The sequence below is a fragment of the Rhinolophus ferrumequinum genome, chromosome 10 (assembly GCF_004115265.2).
Source record: "Rhinolophus ferrumequinum isolate MPI-CBG mRhiFer1 chromosome 10, mRhiFer1_v1.p, whole genome shotgun sequence".
NCBI lineage: Eukaryota > Metazoa > Chordata > Mammalia > Chiroptera > Rhinolophidae > Rhinolophus > Rhinolophus ferrumequinum.
The window spans coordinates 12777284-12798239 of NC_046293.1; the positions used below are offsets into that span (position 1 = coordinate 12777284).

At 48.2% G+C, this 20956-nt stretch overlaps 2 protein-coding genes across 4 annotated transcripts in view; one reads left to right on the forward strand and one right to left on the reverse strand.

Annotated features, from left to right (window-relative positions):
• The window catches only part of TIMP3 (TIMP metallopeptidase inhibitor 3), a 54902-nt gene extending 49486 nt beyond the window's left edge, over positions 1–5416 (reverse strand). The window contains exon 1 of the mRNA XM_033116586.1: positions 5011–5416. Within this exon, the coding sequence (XP_032972477.1) occupies positions 5011–5131 (121 nt within the window). The 5' untranslated portion in view covers positions 5132–5416. The remainder of the gene's footprint in view (positions 1–5010) is intronic.
• Positions 1–20956, forward strand: part of SYN3 (synapsin III) — a 424224-nt gene that overhangs the window by 198193 nt on the left and 205075 nt on the right. The window lies entirely within an intron of this gene.

The following is a 20956-nucleotide window of genomic DNA, read 5'->3' on the forward strand; positions in this document are numbered from 1 at the left end:
GCATATGTATATTAACTGAGAACAACCTCATAAAAAAAAAAAAAAGCAGAATGCTATATGTGGTATTCCACTATTTATAGTGTTTTACCATTCATGTTTTTAAGGGAAAAAGCAACTATAAATTTTCTGTGGGTACCTATGTATGAAAATGCACAGGGAGGAAAGGGTCTGGAGAAGGAGCTAGAATTAGAGGATGTGATCAAAAAGGGCCTCACCTTTATCTGATTATAGATAGATAGATAGATAGATGATAGATAGATAATAGACGACAGATAGATAGATGATGGATAGATAGATACATAATAGATGGTTGATAGATAGATAGATGATGGACAGACGGACATATATATACACACATATACACATGAACATAGACGGTATTCACATAATGCTTGTAACTTTACAATGTAGATAAAAATTAAAAGGCTGAGGTGGTACAAATTATTATTCCCCTTTTATAAATAAGGAAACTAAAGTTAGAGCCGCCGGTAACAGGCCTGCATGCACACAGCCACGCAGCCCCCCAGGAGGGCTTTCAGCCCAGCTCTGCCGGCCCCACGGCCTTTCCACCACCCCACACTGCTTCTCCAGGCCACCCAGGAGATGGCTATGACAAAGGCGAGAAGAAGGGGCCTCCAAGTCCCCACCGGCTAGAGTGGTAAACGCCACACGCAATGGAGAATTGTGTTGTTGTTTTTGTTTTTCATCAGTGTGAACCTGCTGAAATGTGCTGGTCAGCAATGGAGCTGAATGGTTCCTGCTGGTCCCGCAAAACAAACAAAAGTCCCTCCTCCCAGGCCACTTCTGTGGCCACTTTTCTAGCCTTATCTCTCCAGGGATGGTGAAAGGGACCCAGAACGGTGGGAGGGGCACCTTCTCCAGCCAGCCAGGACCCAGTCTCCCCTCTCTCTGGTTTTCCCCCGGCCACACTGGCCATCACCTCACCCTGGGCAGCCCCAGCTCATCTCCACCTAGAAGGGGAAGAGTCTTGAAGCCTGAGAAGTCTTGTCTCTAAAATCTCTACTTCATCCTGGGCCTCAGGGAGACAAACTGAGTCACTTTTTGACTTGGTGGTTTTGAGGGTCTCTTCCAGTTCTAATAGCCAAAGAACATCAGAGATTTTCCTTCTATTTTTCTCTATTTATATGCTAGTATAATAATAATAATAATAATAATAATAATAATAATAATAATAATAATAGTTTCTCCCTCCCATTTGATGGTGTTTGATTAAAACTTCTGGCCAGTTGGCTGTCTTCATATGATTAATAAAAACTTCCCAAATTAATAAGGAAAGCATTCTCCACATGTTAAGTCCATTCCATCTTGGTCCTCGGAGGAGTTGTGTGACTTAGAATGTCAAGAATAAATGAAAGTTGAAAAGCTTTTGAAGAACGGAACAACTAACAATGAATTTAGCCTTCCTATTTGGCACCTGAGTGACCTTATCCAAGCACTTCTCTTAGCCTCTGAGTTTTCCATTGAAAAACTGGGTATAACACCTGCTCTTCAGGTTGCTGGGTGGACGAAAGCCCCTAGATTTGTGAAGTGCTTGTACCCAGTGGAGTCTAAGAGATGCCCCTTCACTCTCCTTTCCAAAGTTCCCGAGCTGTACAAGGCCTGGGTACCCTCCCCAAGTGGCTGGCTTCTTTCTCCATGACGTCTGATCTTTTTTTTCCCCCTTAAGTCACAAAGCCCAGTGTGGAGTCTAATTGTGTGTGTGAGCGAGAGGGAATGAATCTGGCTTCTTTGAAAATGGCTTCTTTGCTATTATAAAACCACAACTTCAGATCTGATACCGAAAGAATCCGCTGGCACTGGTCCCTGTCAAAACAACTCAGAGATATCCAGGGACCATCCTCCAAGACCGGCAGCGGGCCCCCAAGCTGAGCCTCACTCTCAAATTCCCAGCACGCTCAGGGGGCAGTCCCCTAACACTCCATCTCAAAGCGCTGTTCGTCTATGCTGGGGGGTGGGGGGGGTGTCCACCGAGAAGGGCTTGGTTCTTCTGAAGCAAAATTCTCTCTGCGGTACCCCCTACTGCAGAAATACCCCCCCTTATACACACACGCGCACGCACACGTGTGCACACACGCACATCCCAATTTTCAGAAGGCTCTTGGCACCGCCTGTCCCCTCCTGAGCTGGACAGAGCTGCTGGAGCAGGATCTGCCCGGCCGAGACTGCCTTCTTCATTCCCACCCCTCCCTTCCCTCCTCCAAAGTCAAGGTTTTGTCAGGAGTTTCAAGGGCATGACTGGTGGGGAGGGGGCCACAGATAGGTGGCTGCTGCCAAGTCCTTTCCGTTCCCCCACAGTATGTTTTATAAGCCAGCATGTAGTTTATTCTTCTCCTAAACACTTCACCAGGGTGCAGGGCCTGGAGTTGCCATAGAAACCCCTTTTAACTCCTCCTCACCCAGAAGACAGTGCCAATCCCCAGGGCTTTAGGGGAGAAAGGCGAAAAGAGACACCTGTGGACGAGGAGAAAGGAGAGGGAAAGCCATGGGGGGGTGTTCCTCAGAAAGAGCCAAGCCAAGCACGCCGTGCCCTTTACCCAGCAACATGGCACCTGGCCACAAAGAGGAAAAAGAGTCAGGGAGGTTCTGGAAGAGGAAGCTGGTAGGCTGGCTTGAGCATATTTAATGGGATACGGCATTGATTGGTGGGGTCACAGGGGTCAAGGGGAATGGGGAGCTGCTATCGACTTCCTTCAGAGAGAGAACTGGCAGGGTCTGCAACCCGGACTGGAAACTAGAAAGGCTATGACTAGGAAAACTGGGAGCCCCCTACTGGACGCCAGCGGGGTACTGTAAGGCAGCAGAGGTCAACAAGCAAGCAGCCCACATCCACACCTCCCATTTTTAAAAGCATTATCTCATCGCCCCACTAGTGCAGTGCACCACTCCGAGCCCAGGCAGAACGCTAGGATCGGGGCCAGCGTATCGAAGATTTTTTATTCCTGTATTAGTTTTGCTACCGCAATGTTCTGGTCTTTCTGTAGTTCCCAGCAACTTAGCTTTTCTCTGGTCAGTTTATGGGGGTGGAGTGTGTGTGTGTGATGTTTCTTGAATAAATCCAGAGAAATTACAAGAAACTTTCTGCATCAGCCCAGATCGACAGCAGGAAACAGAATCAGGCAGTGTCCCCTTTAGAAGCGGGGTGTCCTTGCTTCTGTTCATCCACTGTTCCCTGGTCAACTTGCAGGGTGGCAACGCAAAGCCAAGGGCGAGGGACGGGGAGGCATCAGGTCTCCCTCTCCCCACATACCCAAAAGTCTAATGGAACACTGTCATTGGAACACCGAGCCATTGTCAGGCAGAAGAGGACACCCTGACTCCGCCTGTCAGCCTCCTGGCCCCAACGTATGCTCCTCGCTGAGCAAGACCCAACCCTCCACCAGCAGCAGCCTCCAACACTACTCAGGTGGGAAGGTCACCGACGGGCTGAGAAGAAACAGGCTAAGTGGAACTTGGGTGGAAGCAGTCAGGAGGAGGGAGAAAACCTTCCAGGCCTCCAGCAACCCAGAAGAATCCTTCCAGGCAATCCACAAACCCTGGAGCCAGCCAGGATCCCCCAGAGAGGGAACGGTGTGCAACACGGGCTCCGGGAAACCTCTAACAAGGGTGACCCCAGGCCATACGAACACCCGCATCTGCCAAGTGGACTGACCTGGTCACCGCAGCCACCTCCCTGACTTCTCCTAAGCCAGGCCGGGCCCATCAGCAGCACCCCTCCCAACTTCAGCTGCCTCCCCTGCCAGGCTCCTGCGTCCTCCCCCTCCTTCCCTGCAGCACACTTGTGGAGGCCCTCACCCAGGACTCAGTGGAAAATTTCCTTCCCCTTTATGACTGTACTTAAAATACACATGCTCCATTCTTCACCTCTGAATCGACACAGGCAGAGCGGCTAGACTGTCCCACCCCAAACCCAGCCTACCCATACACACACACACACACACACACACACACACACACACACACGGTGGGGGCCACTGGACTTGCATGCTTTATGAGCTGGAAAGGAGAGGAGAGATGGTTTCCAGCTGCTACTCCACCTCTGGCCATCCAAACAAGTGTCCCGAGCACTCTCAAACAGGGTCTCCCAGGACACTCTCAAGGCCCTCGATAAAAACTGGGTCTCCTTCTTACTGAGTCTTTCTAATCAAGGCCCAAGTCCAGTCTGGAATTGTCACCATGATGTTACCTGTGGCATCTTTGTTCTTTTGGTGACAAATCTATTTTCCACTGCTCCTTTGCCCCCCTCCCCACACACATTCAAGAAAAAAAAATAGCCTTCCTGTGAATTCTCACTGTTATGTGATAAGTGACCCCCCCCCCCACATACACACACAGACACACACGCCACCTCTTGCATGCTATCAGCACTCTCAAACATAGTTCCTCCGGGCGAGGGTCAATCCCACAGCTTTCTTCTCATTTTTCCTCTTAAATCCACCCACACTTGGCAGTCCAAGAAGCTCAGTTAGCATTTGCCTGGGAAGCTCCAGGCTGGTTTGAGTCTCAATGAAAAGAATGAACTTGGGAGCAGGAGATGCAAACTCAGAAAACTTCAAGTTTTTCCTGCAACTTTTTGTGCACATGGCTGCCAACTTTAAAAAAAAAAAAAAGAAAAGAAAAAAGAAAAAAAAAAACTATTCAACATCCCAGCAGTTTAGTTGGCGTTCCAAGTTTTAGGAACCCTCTCCCACTATTCTCCCCCAGCCCTTCCTCCCGCCATCATGAAAAGGAAATTTTTCCATACGTCAAAAGGACCCATAGGGACCTCATTCCCTAAAAGGAGAGAGCAAAGGCTGCAAAGGGTTCATTCAGCCATTGCGGGGGTCTCTCTACAGGTCATCTCCCTCTTGGCTACGCCAGAGCCCCCGCCTCAAGTCCAGGCAGAAAAAAAGAGGGGAGTTCGCCAGGCCACCCCGCGCAGCGCCCCAGTCCGGGCTGCAGCGCGCGAGGGGGGCACTGCGGAGCCCCAGCGGGGACACCGGGATCGCTTACCTATGTCAGAGTTGCAGAAGGAGTCCTGGGGGTGGCTGGGCGAGCACGTGCACGCCTCGGCACCCCAGTCCCCCAAGCTCCAGCTGCCCAGGAGCACGACGAGCCCGAGCCACGGAGTCATTGCGGTCGCCGCTGCTGGAGCTGCCGCTCGCTTCCTCAGAGTTGCGGTGCGCGCCGCCGGCGGGTCGCTGCAGCCGGAGCTCGCCCACCCGGCCGTGCAGGGCAACTTCGGCCTCGGGTGCGCTGCCCGCCGACGATCCGGCGGGACGGGCTGGGGCGCGGCGAGGCTGCCTCGGCGCTGGCGCACGACTCCGTGGGCCGGCGCGCTCCGTGGGTCAAGGAACGCGAGCTGGAGCAGGAGCTGGAGGAGCAGGAGGAGGAGAAGCCGTCTGAGAACCCGCTCTGCGCCGCGGCCCGGCGGCCGAGAGATATAACGCGGTCCGCCCCCCCGGCACTCCCTCCCGGGCTCCGGGGCCCGCCCCTCCGACCAATCGCGGGGCCGCATTACCTCATCGGGCCTCCGAAAAGGGGGCGGGTCCGGGGGCACGGGGCGACGGGGCGGGGTCACCCGGGACGGTTCAGATCCTTATAGGGAATAATGCGGCTGTGGGCACGCGAGTGGGTGGACTGGGACCGGCCTCCGACCGGGGCTCGCAGACTGGCCCTCGGAACAATCCTCGCGTGCCCCCTTTCCCCCGCACCTTTGCCACACGCCCACCCCGCTCTCTGGGCTCCTCTGACCTAAACCAGAATCAACTACCACCCACCGCAGTACCAACCTCTCTGCAGATCAGAGGTGGCCCTGACCCTGGAGACTTTGCACCCGGTAGAAAGGCTTAGGAAAAAGGCTACCTCTCCACCTTCTCTGGAGAGGGCGGGATCTGGAGGGAAAAAACAAGTAGACGACCTACCTTCTCCAACCCCCACCTCCAGCCCCTGACTGTCCCGTATGAGGACGCCATCTGCCTTTTGGAGCTGGCTGTAAGAGTAGAAGGTCGGTTCCCCACACTCACGCGGAGTAAATTGTGAAGTCATTCAACATACACTGTTCTGGGTGTTGGGATGAGCAAAACAAAGTTCTTGCTCCCGCGGAACTTACTGGCAATGCATCAGGAAATCCATGAATACATAGGGTAATTGTCTATGGTGATAGTGCTATGAAGAAAATAAAACAAAGTAATGAGTTAGAAATGAAGGTGGAGGGATAGGAAGAGAAAAGTCTCTCTGAGGAGGTGAAGTCCCAGCTGAGATGTGAACAGAATGGTTCAGCCATGAGGAATCCGGGAGGAAAGAACACCAGTAGGGGAGAATCAGCAAGAGCCTTGAACTTACTTGAAAAACAATTAAGTAGAAAGGACAGGAGGAACTGGTAACTTCACCTAGGGCAGACAGGTCTCCATTCTTCAGCAAGGAATTTCGGGTGAACTGATCCGAAATTAGGGTAAGACCAGATCCTGGAAGATTCGCCAGGATTCTAGACTATGAACTATAATGGATAATTGCTAATAACTAATACTATGAATATTCTTATTATTAAGTAACATCTTGATTCTGCTTTATATTTTACATCCCTCACTTTATTATATCTCACAATCATCCTTCTGGGTAGGGAAAACTCACAGTTTTCATCACACTTTCCAGGTGAGGAAACTGGTACAGAAAGGTGACATGACTTGGCAACCAGCCAGGGACTCCATTCATTCATTTCTACCTTAAGAGAGTTAGCCCTAACTGTGCGAATGCCCTTTTGCAGCTGGCATCTTCTGTCTTTTTACTCTTGCGTCTCTCTTCGTTTTCTCTACCAACTCATCTCGTTTAGAAAGAGACTTGAATGTTTGAGCTACGAAAATATTAAAAGTTTGGAATAAAATAAGGACTGCTCAGAAATGCAAGTTCAACCTCTTTCTCAGAAACTCTATTTACACCTCAGAGAAGTGACACTTGGGATGGCAGAAGCAGAAGATTTCACTGGAAATGGTATTTCCAAGATTTTTTAAATTCTCTTTTCTCTCTTAAAAATTTTAGCTATAAGGAAAGGACTCTAGTTTTCACATTTTTCTGTCTTGTCGCCTTCCCAATTTTTAAGACCCTTTTCACCTCAACTGTATCTATAACCTGACCCATGTAGATCTTTCCTTCTCTCCATATTTACTCCAGCACTTTGCTCATTGTTTCACGGGATATGGTTGTAGTATTTCCCCAACTTCACTACAAACACTTTGAGTCCTGAGATACTTGGCCACACTGCTTTTTAGACTTCAGATCACAAAATAGGGTCCCAGGAAACTTGAGTGTAGGTGTGGCCATCAGTCCATTGAGTCTTGTGCCGTGGACGCTCAGGAGACCGCTCCAAGGATCAAGGTTGAATGAGGGTATACTTGGTGGAATTTGTGAGTTTCCCTTATCCCTGCACAGTGCCAGTCATGTGGAAGGTATTATGAGCCTTTCCAGACCAAATCCACTTTGGATAAGCATCTCATGTGATAGAGGCCCTGTCTCCTCGTTTTTCTTTTCACTTCACAGTTTTATCCAGAATGCCAATGTTTTCTTCCAGGGAAGGCTTGCCTAGAATATGTGAGGACAAGGCAGGTAAGTTTTGCTGAACTTTAAGCCGCATGTTCCTTGTAGAAAGCATCTGACGCATTTGATTATGGCAGTGACTTAATTATGTAATCGCAAGAGTCATCTGATTGTTTTTCCAGCTGAAAGGTAATGAAATTGCCTTTTGGTTTATTTCCTCTTGCTCCTGTCCCAAGATGTCCACTTATCATCTTTGGAGTTCAGCTGCCTTTCAGTTGAATAGTTCTCCTTAATGTCTCTGCCCACCCATATGAGGTCAGCTGGGTGCTCACCCTGAGGAAGAGAAAGAGCGAGCCCCATGAATGCTTGTGGAGGGGAGCCCTTCTGCCAGGGTCAGCCCCTCCAGCAAGCAAAACTCACAGCCACCAATCTGGTTGTCAGAGTGTCCATGGACCCAGTAATATGGAAGAATTGCTTTTTCAAGGCCACTTTATAAGCTAGAGGGAGTGAACCTGGGGCTAACGATAGGAATGAAGACATTGGCTTTCCTACTTTTGCTTGACAGCTAAGAACAATGATGGATTTATAAACCTTGGAAGAGCTGAAGAAGTTTCAAAATGTATCTGGCCTGTCCTCAAACCTACCAGACTGACCCGGAATTCCCTTTCCTGGAACTTTTCTAGGAAAGGTGAGTCCATGAGCATCCTCTTCATATCGAGTGACAGAATGCTGGGATCTGTGGCACCTCTCTCACAGGTGTTTAGAAGTCCCATCCTGGGGAAATAAGGTTCAGACCGGTGAAGGAATTCACCCAGCGCCACATGGGCAGCTCGTGGCAGTGCTAAGATCGTGCTGCAGCCCCCTGACCCCTCCCCTGTACTCCCCTCCCCTGGGCCCTCTCCCATACACTCAGGGGTCTCAGTCCCCCCACTGCAGCACATGACCTAATGCTTGCTCTCTGGCCATGCCAGTCACCGTCCTAGATCTGCATTTCAGGTCTGCCAGCGAGTTCATTTCAAAATCTTTGGACAGTGACCGATGTGTGGAGAATTCCACCTGCACTGATGTTGTCTATTATGATAATCACCTCTGAGCCAATTAGAACAACTACGGCTCTCTGCTCCTCGGAAGTGTATCTTTTGTGTGTTTATTTTTTCCTTCCTAAATTATTGTCTAATGCCTTTTGAAAACATTCCAAGCATAGTGCTGCAAAGAGATACATGAAAACTTTCCTTCTGGGAGACAAAAGATGCTTGGGTAAAAAAAAAAAAAATCTGAGATTTGTTTCAAAAGTTGCTACAGAAGAACAGTTGTGTGTGTGGACAAGTTACCTCACCTATCAAGGCCTCCACTTCCGTTTTTATTGGATGGAAGCTATAACTCAGTGGTCTCCAGGATCCCCCTTTGGTTTGAAAAGTCGGAGATTCCCATGGAAAATCTCAAGGTCAAAGTGAGTGTTTCTGAAGGGAAGACAGATCTTGCCATTTAGACAGGTTTGAGGCAAATCAAATGTGCCCAAGACTGAAGCACATCTGTCATTCTCTCCATCAACACATTGAGAGTCTCTCCTCCATGACTCAGGCTGCAAACAAAGATTGTGATGGTGAAGGCATAGGAGATACTGAGGTCTTGTTTCTGATAGAAGAGCCCCATTGTAATTTCTTATTTTACTGTCTGTTTGTCTCTTGGATCAGAAGCACTAAAAGATGAGGAAATATATCTTTTATTGTCTCCATACATTATTTCCAAATTCACTGGACTTCTATACTGGGTTCAGATCACAGCTTAAATGTCACCTTCTCCAGGAAGCCTTTCCTGATTCCCCTCCCCTGCCTTCGTCAACCCTCTCCTGTGTATCCCCAAAGCTTCCTGTGCTTCTTTCTTTCACACCACTTAGTTGACTGTAATTGATTGTTTACCCGTCTGTTTCTCTTCCTGGACTGTAAGCCGTTTGCGGACAGGGATGGAGTGTTGGGAACAAAGAAGTCAGTAAGTGTCAGTTGAATGAGTCAGATTGATTGGCCCCACCGACCCCTTCCCAGTATTCAGATGGGCAGGTGGAGCTCACGGAGCCCTATCCCTCTGGCCAGTGCTAGGGGGTGCTGTAAGCCTGAGAACACCCATCCCGTCAGCCTGCAGTCTCAGACAGTCTCGCTGAAAAGGCAGCAGCGGCACAATTCCACACTCATCAGTGGGGTGCGGGTGCCTTTGCGTGGGTGAAGCGAACCCCTCCCGTCTGCAATAGCCACAAAGCTCTCAGTCAGCATTCCGTCTGGGTCCACAGCTGCCCAGCTTCTCCACCCTCCAGCTGGCCATATATCAACCCAAGGGGAGACTTGCTCTTGGGAAGAGAGAGTCCTTGTGAATGATGGGTTTGGGGGGATCAGGGATCTGGGAACACAGCAGAGGATGCCACAGCCCCACTCTTCCTGAGCTGACCTCTGGAAATCAAACCCAGAGAAGGCGCTGACACGACATGTATTGTTTCTCTTGCCCCATGGAGGAATACCTTTTTGCTCCCCTGCTCCTTCCTTGGCTCCTTCTTCTCCAGACCCTGACCACAATGCCTTCCTCAAGCCCTCGGACCATCTGAAATTCATTCCATTCAAATTGGCCTCTCCCAAGCAACAGACAGCCCTGGTCCACCCACCCCATATGCCCTCAGTGGGGCTGCTGCCCAGCCCTGGGGAATTAGGGAGCTAAGATGGTAGGTACTTCAGGTTCTTTCTGTGTCTGGCCCTCGCAGGGAGTAAACACCTTTCCTTGTTTCCATCTGGAGCCAATTTCATGGCAGTAAAATTGCAGAACGTTCTTGCCCCTGCTCTCCCCCAGCCCTGCCAGGGAGTGAAGACCCCTCAGGAAGAGTGTCTGGCTGCTTCACCTAAACCCTGGGGTTTTCACATTTCTTTCCACCCCCAGCGACTCCCAGGGATTTTAAGCCAGAAAACACATGTGCACTGCACAGACATTTTGTGCCCCGTGTTTTCTGGGGTGATGGGAGATGGGAAACAGAATATTCCAGCTCTTGCCTTTTCTGCTTTTTAACGACTGCGTGCTCAGTTGTTCATTCCTGAGAAGACTAGCGTGAAGTGGAGGGAGAACTTCTCCTCCTCGACCTGGTCTTAATGTCTTCCTTATGCCCGTGGCGTTCGTGTGTTTTTCCTTTAACACTGATTGGCTCCTTTGTGGTGTCTCTGAAGGTTGCATGCTCAGCTTTGCACAGTAGATGCACACGAGTGTCTCTGGTGTGTACTTTCAGGCCTTGGGAGGCAATGGGATGGATGGATGGCCGTTCTCCTGGGACACTGGGCTGGAAATCCTGTCTCTGTCAAGGCGTTCGAGCTCTTTTCAGTGGAACCTGCTGCAACTGAAACTGACCTGTCTCAGGCTACAGGGACGATGCAAAGAGCATTGGACACCCCTGATCATATTCTTCCTTAACCTCGGCAGCTGAGACTGCGCTTTCTGGGTTTTCGCGTTTTACCTCTCCAGCTGTACCTTCTCAGTCTTCTTGGCAGACTCTGCAGGCTCCTCCTGTCACTAAAATGTAGGTGCTTCCCAATTTCCCGTGCTTGGCTGCCTTCCCTCCCCTTCTGGCTAATCCCACCCTTCCCCCGGTTCTACTTATCACTGTGCCATGTGTGCTGGAATGGGTACAACTGGCGCCGTAAGCAGCAGTGCCCCTCTGAGCTCCAGTCTGCCTCCAACGTCCCCCTGGACAATGACACCTGGAGGTCCCATGGCCTCCTCAGACTCCAAAGGGTCCAAAGCGCATTGTCTTCTCCCCTCAGCCCCGCTGTGGTGTTACCCATCTCCACCAATGGCACCCTCATTTGCCACGTCCCATCGATTCTCACTCCACACTTCTAACCATCCCCTTCACCCCGTTCCCACCATGTCTGCCTCGGATCAGGCTCCCAAAGAGTCTTTCCTGACAATTTCAATGGTCACATAATTGGTCACCCTACCCAGAGTCTTTCTCTATCAAATTCAACTTTTGCACTGCTGCGCCTGTAAAGTTTATCAGATATAAATCTGAAATCATGCTATCTTGTGCTTCAGGTGATTCATTTGCTCTCCATGGCTGTCTGAACAAAGTCTTTCACTCCAAAGAGAGGCACGCAAGGCTCTCTGGGATCTGGCTCTTCCCAGGGCTCCACAGAGGAGGTCCATCCACATAGAACATAAAGCGATGGCTACCCCTGCAGTTATGCAACAGCAGACCTGTCCTTGCTGGCCTCTCCAAACCTATGCCCTAATTCCCATTTCCCAACCCTTTCTGCTTCAGCCATCATTTTCCTGCCTCTGAGGCTTTGTTCACACTGCACTCTTTGTCTGGAATCCATCTACCACCAATATAATCCCTACCTCTCATCTGTCAGGATTCTTTTGCTTTCAGGATTCAGCTAGGGTCATTTCCCTTCCCTGTAACATTCATCAACTTTGGGATGATAAGCTGGAAAAGATTTCTAAGACAAGAAAAAGGGAAGGAACTTGCATTAGTTGAGTTCCAGCTCCGTACAATTCACTTTTCAATACAGTGTTTCCTCCAATCCTCACAACTCTAACTAATAGATATTATTTTATGCCCATTTTACAGTCAAGAAAACAGAGGCAAAAAACATTAACTCGGAAAGGTATCTGCACCCCCATATTCATTGCAGCATTATTTTCAATAGCCAAAATATGAAAACAACCTAAGTGTCCATCAATGGATAAATGGATAGAGAAATTATGGTGTATATATATGTAATGGAATATTACTCAAACATTAGAAAGAATGATATCTTGCCATTTTGGACAACATAGATGAACCCTGAGGGCATTATGCTAAATGAAATAAGTCAGAGAAAGACAAATACCATATGACCTCACTTATATGTGGAATCTTTTAAAAAGAATGCAAGCTCATAGATACATAGATCAGATTAGCGGTTGCCAGAGGTATGTGGGAGTGGATGAAAGGAGTCAAAAGCTAAAAATAAAACTGAAGCTCAAAGGAGTAAAATTGCATGTCCAGTTTCTTACAAGCGAGAAAGTAGCAGAGCTATGGTTTAGACCCAGAGGTCTCCTTCCCAAACAGCACTCTTTCTAGAGACTACAAACCCACTATACCCTTAGGTTCATTGGGACACTTGAAGTGCTGGTGATTCCTTCGTTGTCTTTTGGGTTCCCATTGCGTGCGCAGAGCTCTTGATCACTGTATGATACAACCAAGCAGAGAGAGGCACAGTATCTCCCCACCAACTGCTGGTGAGGAGGCTTTATCACCAAGCCAGTGAGATGCATCTCTTGCTCTGTGCCTGGTTTGCAGTGGAGAAAAGGCAGGAGAAATGACATGGCAGGCAATTTCTGATGGTGTGGGTGTGCCCTTTCTTCCTCAGAATTTGGATGGAAGCCACAAGAAAATCACATTTGTATTACAAAGAAAGGACCCAGAAACAAGAACAAGCTGATAGAATACTGATTAGTACATTTTAACAGCTATTGAATATGGCTTCATTTCCTCCTGAAATGTCAAGCATGAGACAGGCAATATACCAGGATTCTGTCCTAGTTCTACCACCCACAGTAGCTGGGTGACCTTGAGAAAAATCAATGAACCCCCTTTCTTCAAACGTAAAACCAGGGCGTTGGATTTTATCTTTCAAAACTTCCCAATGGAATGTTCTGGAAGGCGGTCTGACAAGGAGATTAGGGAGCAAGGCTCCTGGTGTCAATAAACCTGGGTTTTGATTCTTCTTCACTTTTGCACCGTGACCTTGAACAAGTTCCTTAACCTCTCAGACCTCAGATGTCCAATGGTAAAATGGAGGGGAGGTTCATACCTCATAGGACCTTCAGGAGAATCAAACAAGTTATGGTGAATAAGGCACTTGGCACAGGGCCTGGCACATAGTAAATTCTCACCGAGAACCTACGTATGTAGAGCGTCTCTTGCCCTAGTTCTCCCCCAGGCTGTGGTCCTACAGGAGGAAAGATGAGTGAGACCAGCCTCTGCCCTCAAGTAGCCTGTGACCTGTGTTATTGAGGAGAAGCATATTCCCATGTCCCCTTTGACCATGTAAGTAATAGCCAAAGAAGGATGGGGAAAGGAGGAGGCAAAGAAAACAAAAACTCCACAGTAATCGCTAATTCTTACAGAGTGCCTACTGGGTACTGGGCATTCTTCTGAGTGATTTGCATACATTAATTCAGACTGATTCTTATAGCAACAGCTGTGGAGTTGATGGGATTATCCTCACCTCCCTGTTTTCTTCAACTAGGGAAACACATGTACAGAGAGATTATGTATTTTGCTCAAAATCACCTGGCCAAAGTGCTGCAGTGCAGGGATTTGAAACCAGAGCGTGTGGCTCGAGAACCCATGCTCTTAACCACCCTGCCAGCCGGCCTCTTCATGGAGAATATGAACATGCAGATACAAGAGGCAGAAGCCCAGTGCCTGTCACCGGATGAGTCTCCATTCCCAGAATACCTTGCACCCACTGATCAAGTTGTATGAGAACGTGAATCAGATATGACCCCTATCAGAAAAGATACTCACTAGGGCAGAAAGTACATCAGCAGACCTCTTGGAGAATGATATTCGATAGAGTCACAATGATTTCCAGCTGTTGGAATGAGCACAGAAGCTAGAATCAGGACACCTTTCACGTCCCATCTCCTCTATTTCAGTTTCTCTCTAAGCTTATACTTCTTCTCTGTAAACTGAGGACAAACATCTAATTCACGGACGTAGTTTCAAGGATTAAAAAAATCGATAAATAACATTGGCTGATCATTTATTATGTGCCAGGCCCTGTTCTATGTACTTTACAGATATAAATGTATTTAATTCTCACAAGTCTGTGGTGTAAGTGCTGTTATTATCATGCCCATTTTACAAAAAAGAAAGCTCAGGCACAGAGAGGCTAGGTAACTTGGCCAAGGTCACACAAGTTCATAAGGGATGGATCCGGTTCTGTGCTTATAACCACCTCTCTGCGCTCCAGTGATCGGTTGAAAACATTTTGTGAACATTAAATGTTACCTTTGTTCTGTCCTACCATAGCCACATCTTAGGTCTTTGTTCAGGCTGTAGGCTGTTCCCTTGGCCTAGAGTGCCTTGTCTAGAGCAGGGAGGAGTGAGTTCTGGAGCCCCCCGTGGTGGGCTTGAGTCGGCTCATGCTAGCTTAGGAGAGCTGACTATTCAATTTCCTAGAATTTTGCAGGTCAGTTGCTGAGCAGAGCCGTTATTAAAAATTAAATTATATAAACTTATAATTAAATAAATTGTATTAAAAACAAGGGTGATAAACATTTAGAACTCACCACTTCCTAATTGTTGTATTACATTATACTCCTATCTAAGCTCTAGAGGTAATTTCCAACTATTGCATCTGTATGGTGGAGATATTCCATAATATTATTATATTATATTATTATAATATATAATGTGCACATTCTTCCCAACTCTGCATTCAGTGTCATCACATCGGAACTTAAAATTGGCCACAATTGGAGTATTTACACCACAGCAATTGGCAGATGGTACAAATCAGGGCTTCGTGTCCTGGAGAGCTAGTTAAATATTTACCAGCTCACCGTTTCCTTTCTGTGTGATCTTGGACAAGGAATTTTCTGTGCCTCAGTTTTCTCATCTGTAAAATAGGGGCAGCATTAGTGCCTACCTCATAGAGTTGTGAGAAATAAATAGGATGATATATGGAAAAGTATTTAGTAGAAAGAAAGCTTAGCACAAAGTCAGCCATCAATGGGTGGCCACTGTCAATATTACTGTTAAGACAAGATCATTATTGGGCACCATCTCCTACAAGTAGCCTTTCCTTCCACCCAAGCTGGGTGCCACCCAGCAGCGATTATCTCTGCCTTGATATTCATCACACTGTGCTGGGATTATCAAGTTTCTGTGTCATTTCCTCTCTTTAGAAAGTGAGCTAATTGGCAAAGTCTGATTGAGTTTTCTCTTCTGAGTATGTAACACAATGTCTGACACACAGTAGGTCCTCAACAAACTATTAGATTAGTCGTGAAGAAAGAGTTCAGAGGCTCCTGAAAAATCAGAATTAAGACACTGGAGGCTCCTCTCATCGCATACAACTTTTAAGAAATTCTTTTCCACATGTAAGCACTACTGAAATATTGTGTTTGGGGTTCATGCCTTGGGAGTACCTTATAATGAGGTCACTTTGGAATTTCAGGAACTGAAATGCCCCTAACTTGGTGCCCAGACAGACCCACCATACTTTGAACTCTGTTTTATAACAGAGTTCTCAGTGTGTATAATATGGATCCCCTAGGATAGTCTCAGCGTGTCAAGCAGGAATATGACCAGTAACTTTCCGAACTGCTTGAAGGTAGCTGGAACTGCTTCTGCCGCAAGTATTTAGAGAAGAAAGATCTTGATGTCACATCAACAAACCTAAAAGAGATTGCACATACCTGGAGTGCTTTTCAAGGCCTGCGAGCCAGTGATTGGAGGCTGATTTCAGAGGAAAAGGAGGGAGAGGCTTGAAGGCATGTTGAAAAATAATTTTTGTCTGTTGTTCCTTTGTATGATCTGGTTGCTGGCTTATGCAACGCCTAGTAATTAAAATGGCTGGAATGCTTTGCATTTTTACAGTAACATGAAGGCGGCTAGGAGGCCTGGAACTGGGGCCAGCTGGAGCGGGGGCCCAGCGAGCCTACCCTGGCTACCCCTTGGCCTGTCAGAGGTGGCTGGCATTTGCCTTGGGGTGGAGGTTGGGGGTGGCGGGGAAGAGGAAGTCGAAGGGGTCAGGAATAGTTCCCACTGCTCTCCTCCACCCCTAGTCAGGTGCATCCAGGAGCACAGCTTCTAGAAGGAAGATATGCAAGGGCCACCCACCTTCTGGAAGTCTGTAATGATGAGTGGTGATGCCTGGGAACGATAAACAATGATAAAGCTATCCTTTATTAATATCTACTCTGCGTCGCATCCTGTACTAATAACATTACATGTATTATCTGATTTCAGAAAGAAAAATCAGATATCATAACACTCTCCTCCTCAAAACTCTCTATGGATTCCGAGTGCATTTAAAATCAATTCTACGTGCCCCACCCTTTGATGTAGCCCCCACCATCACTGCCCTTCTATCCACCACTTTCCCTCGAGCCCCTCATGTTCCCACCACGCTGGCCTCCTTCTCATCCTTTCAACCAAGCCAAGCTCAGTGCCCACTCCTGGGCTGCCCTGCCGCCTCCCTCGGCCTTCCCCAGGTCTCGCCATGGCCACTGCCTTCTCCTTATTCAGCTTCCAGCTCAGATGTCACCTTCTCAGAGACATCCGCCCGCGCGAAAGTAGCACAACCATCCCCTGTCCCTCGTGCCTCCCAGCATCCAATTTTTCAGATTTCTTTTCAGTACTTACTGCTATCTGAAAAAAAAAAAAGAAAGAAAAAAAGAAATCTCTTTGTTTATTTTTTTTGTTCATTGTTTTTCCCAACTAGAATGGAAGTTCCTTGAGGTCAGGAACTGTCTTGTTAACTGCAGCACCTAGATCAGTGTTCGATAAATATGTGTCAAGGTCATTAATCTTCATGACAACCCAACAGGCGAGACACCACTGTTCTCATCTTCCAGATGAGGTTAAATCAGGGAAGCTCAAGGAGGTTAACTCAGCCGCCCAAGGTCATCCCACTGGAAGTGATGTCACCAAGGTTTGTCGGGCCCCAAAGCCCATGTTTCAGGATGGGTGCGCACCCCCTCCCCACCGGGGGCTGCTAGTTTAGAAAGTAGTGGGAAGATGGTGTCTCTGTGTTAAAGGAAGGAACCAGGACACAAGGCTAACAGCGAGCCCTTTAGTAGTAAAATGATGGTGGTCCCAAGAAATGAGAGTGCAAGCGCTTGATGGGAACCTGCACCACTGGTGTAGTCCAAGTTCTGCCCCCTGTGTTACCTGGGGTGTCACCTCTCTGGGTGACTGTTGGAAAATGCAAAAGGTGTCTGCCTGCACTTCCCCAGGGGACGACTACGTGACAGTGTCCCTCTCCTGTCCTGAGATGGAGAGGCTGGTATGTTGCCTGGGTCACTAGAGTGGAAACCACACCGTGCAGGAAGGAAGCTCTCCCTGACCGTGTGTGTATGCGCCTGCCGGTGGGTAACTTCCGGAATGACCAGCGGGGTTAGAAGCTGACCTCTAAAGCCTTCGGGATGCTCGCGGTGGGGCAGCTGCGGTTCAGTGGGGAGCCTGTCAGTGTCTGTGCAATGCCTCCCTGGTACCACCGCGCTGCTCAGCCTGGCCTTCTCGGCCCTTCCTCCCTGGGACATGAGTTGTATTTTCTTCCCACCAGCAGCTTTTTAGAAAGTATTTTATTTTGATGTAATTCCAACTTACAGAAAAATTGCAAGGACAGTTCAAAGAATTACCAGATACTTGTCACCCACATTTCCCAAATGTTAACATATTACTACATTTCCTCTGTTTCCCTCCCTCCTTCATCCCCACCCTTCTACACACACACACACACACACACACACACACACACACACACACACACACAACTGTTTAAAAATAAGCTGCAGACATGATGCCTCTTCAGCCCTAAATATTTCAGTGTGTATTTCCTAACCACAAGGCCACCATCAGCTTTACAGTGTGGGACAGTTCTGCCCTTGGGGTTTGCATTCTATCTCTTACCAACTCTCTCTCTTACTAACCGTGTGCTTTGATGCAGAAGATTTTACTTCTCTGGGCCTCAGCTTCCTTATCTGTGAATTGGGGGCACCAAAAGCTCTTACCTTATAAAGCTGATGTGAGAATTAAATGAGATGCCCCACGTTGAGGGTTCATCACTGAGCTTGGAACAGGGGAAGTGCACAATAAGTAAATGACAGTGTGTTTTACTACAAGGCTGTATTTTTTCCTTCTTTGAAGCGGTTTGAATTCCTTGGATTTCCCTCTCTTCCTTCTTCTTAACAGCCAATTCTCATAGGAAAAAACCAAACAGGCTCTAACGTTCATTCACCTCTTATTTATTGAGCCCCTACCCTGGGTCTGACCCTGCTCTGGGTACAGAAATACAGCAGCAAACAGGACAGATGTGTCCCTGTCCTCACAGCTTGTATTTGCATGGCGAAGATAGACGTAGATGTGGAGCAAAGAGGTGAACCATTTTAGTGTGTGGTAAATGCAACGAGAAAGAGAAAACCGATGACTTGGGGTGGGGGGCAGGCAGGGGGCTCCTTTCGTCAGGGTGACCAGAGACTTCTTGGATGAGGTGAAAGTTCTACTAGATCCTTCTAATCTGAGAAAATGCCTTCTGGGAAAATGCCAGGCACCGTTTAGTTGCTCAATAAATGTTTTCCTCATGAAATGCACCCCTCTGGTGGGGTGCATGAGAGTTTTAAATCCTTCTGTAAGAACCTAATAATGGGAGCACACACTTCTCTACTACTTGCTTGGAGCCGTGAACTTCATATATTATCCCATCAGCCTTCCTGGACTCCCTGTGAGATAGATGCTATTAGCCTCATTTTATAGATGAAGGGCCCGAGGCTCAGAGAAGCAAGTTCATTTGCCCAAGAGCCAAGAGAAAGTAAGGAGGAGCCCTCTGAATGCACCAAAATTCCACCTGGAACCACAAAACCCTTACTGCTCACAAGGAAGAAAATGGCAGGGTTTTGTTTGAGGAAAGAGCACTGTGCTACGTGGGTGTCGGAAGGCACGGCTATAACCTGGCTCTGCCGCGTGAGCCGTGGCATCTCAGAATAGCTCTCCACAGCACAGAGCTGGATGGCCCCTCATGACTCCGCCCAGTGTAACAGGTGAGTTGACCTGGCGTTTTCCTTCTTCGGCCTCGTCTATGATGGAGAAAAGTAACACAAAGATAGAAAGGAAGTAAAAGGAAAGCATGTGAGCTGCAGGCATGACCTGTACCAGGTGATCACACCGTGAGCCAGAGAGTATGACTGTGATGGAGGAGGACACGGTGGGGAAAGGTGCCTCCTCTGCCTCCTACTATCCAGCCCAGGGCTTGCACACAGTAGGGGCTCAAGCCTGCTCTCGTACAGACAAGTACATTTGTTCCCTTATGCCAGTTGGAAAAGCAGTGACATTATTTATGGCCACATCTCATGCAGTGTGAAGATAACGCCTGCAGTGACACACTGTTCTATTCCTGGACTCCTGTTTTTAGCCACTGAGATACGAGAGCATTTCCAAAGCAAGGTGGATGGGGAGAGTTCCCACTGTGGTTAGCTGGCTGCATTAGTTATCTATCACTATGTGACAGTGTTACCACACACTCAGTGTGGCTTACAACACACCTGGTTTCTGTGGGTCAGGAGTCCAGGCATCGCTTAGCTGGGTCTTCTGCAAGACCACAGTCAAGATGTTGGCAGAGCTGCGGTTTCATCTGGGACCTGACTGAGGCAGAATCTATTTCCGGGGTCATTTGATTATTGGCAGCATTCAGTTTGCAATGGACTCAGTTTCTCTCTGGTTATAGGCTGGAGTTCACCCCCACCTCCTCGCCAATGACTCTCTCCACAGGCAGCTCCCTGTATGGCACGTTGCTTCTTCACAGCCGGCAGGGAAAAGTCTCCTCCCGAGATGGGCACTGCGGTCTTGTGTAAGATGACCAATACACATCATCACATACCTCCCGTCACTTGGCTGCATTCTGTTGTTGAAAGCATGTCATGGACCCTGCCCGCACTCAGGGAGGAAATTGTGCAAGGATGTGAATACCAAGAGGAGTGGAGCATGGGGGCCACGTTGGCTCACCTCCAAACACAGTGATCAGAATGTTGAAAGCCCCAGAAATCACGGAGTGTGGAGAACAGTTGAAAGCACTTGAAAAGTTTAACCTGGGAAAGAGGAAACTAGTAATAATAAGCACTCGTATTGCTTTCACCAATGACTTTTTACACATCCGCTCACTTAACCTTCAAACAGCCCTATGAGGCAGATATTATTATGCCCATTTTACAGATGAGGAAACTGAGGCATCGATAATTCATGCCAGTGGGCACAACTATTGAGTAGTCTCGCCGGGAGTGGAACCAAGGCAGTCTGCCTCCTGAGTTCATGCCTAGCAAGGACTGTCAGTCATTAGAGGATGAGGTTGAGTTTACCCCAGAGACACTAGGACCCAAGGGTCAGAGCCATCAGGTAGGATTTGGGGCCTATCAAAGGCTCTGAGTCCGAATTCCAGGGCCCTTACCGGGTTCTGAGGAGCAGCTGCCCAGGTTTGACTAGGCACAGGTGCTCCTGTGACCCACGTTCCCACCTCTCCCTACTGCTCTTTGAGTGAGGCCACAGCTCTGTCACTGCTCATCCTCCTGTGACTGCTCCATGAATTCCTCGGTGATTATAAAGTCATGGTGACGGGAGGAAGCAAAAGAGGAGGTAAGCTTTAGTGACAGGGGAGAAGCTCAGCAAATGGAGGAAGGCACCATA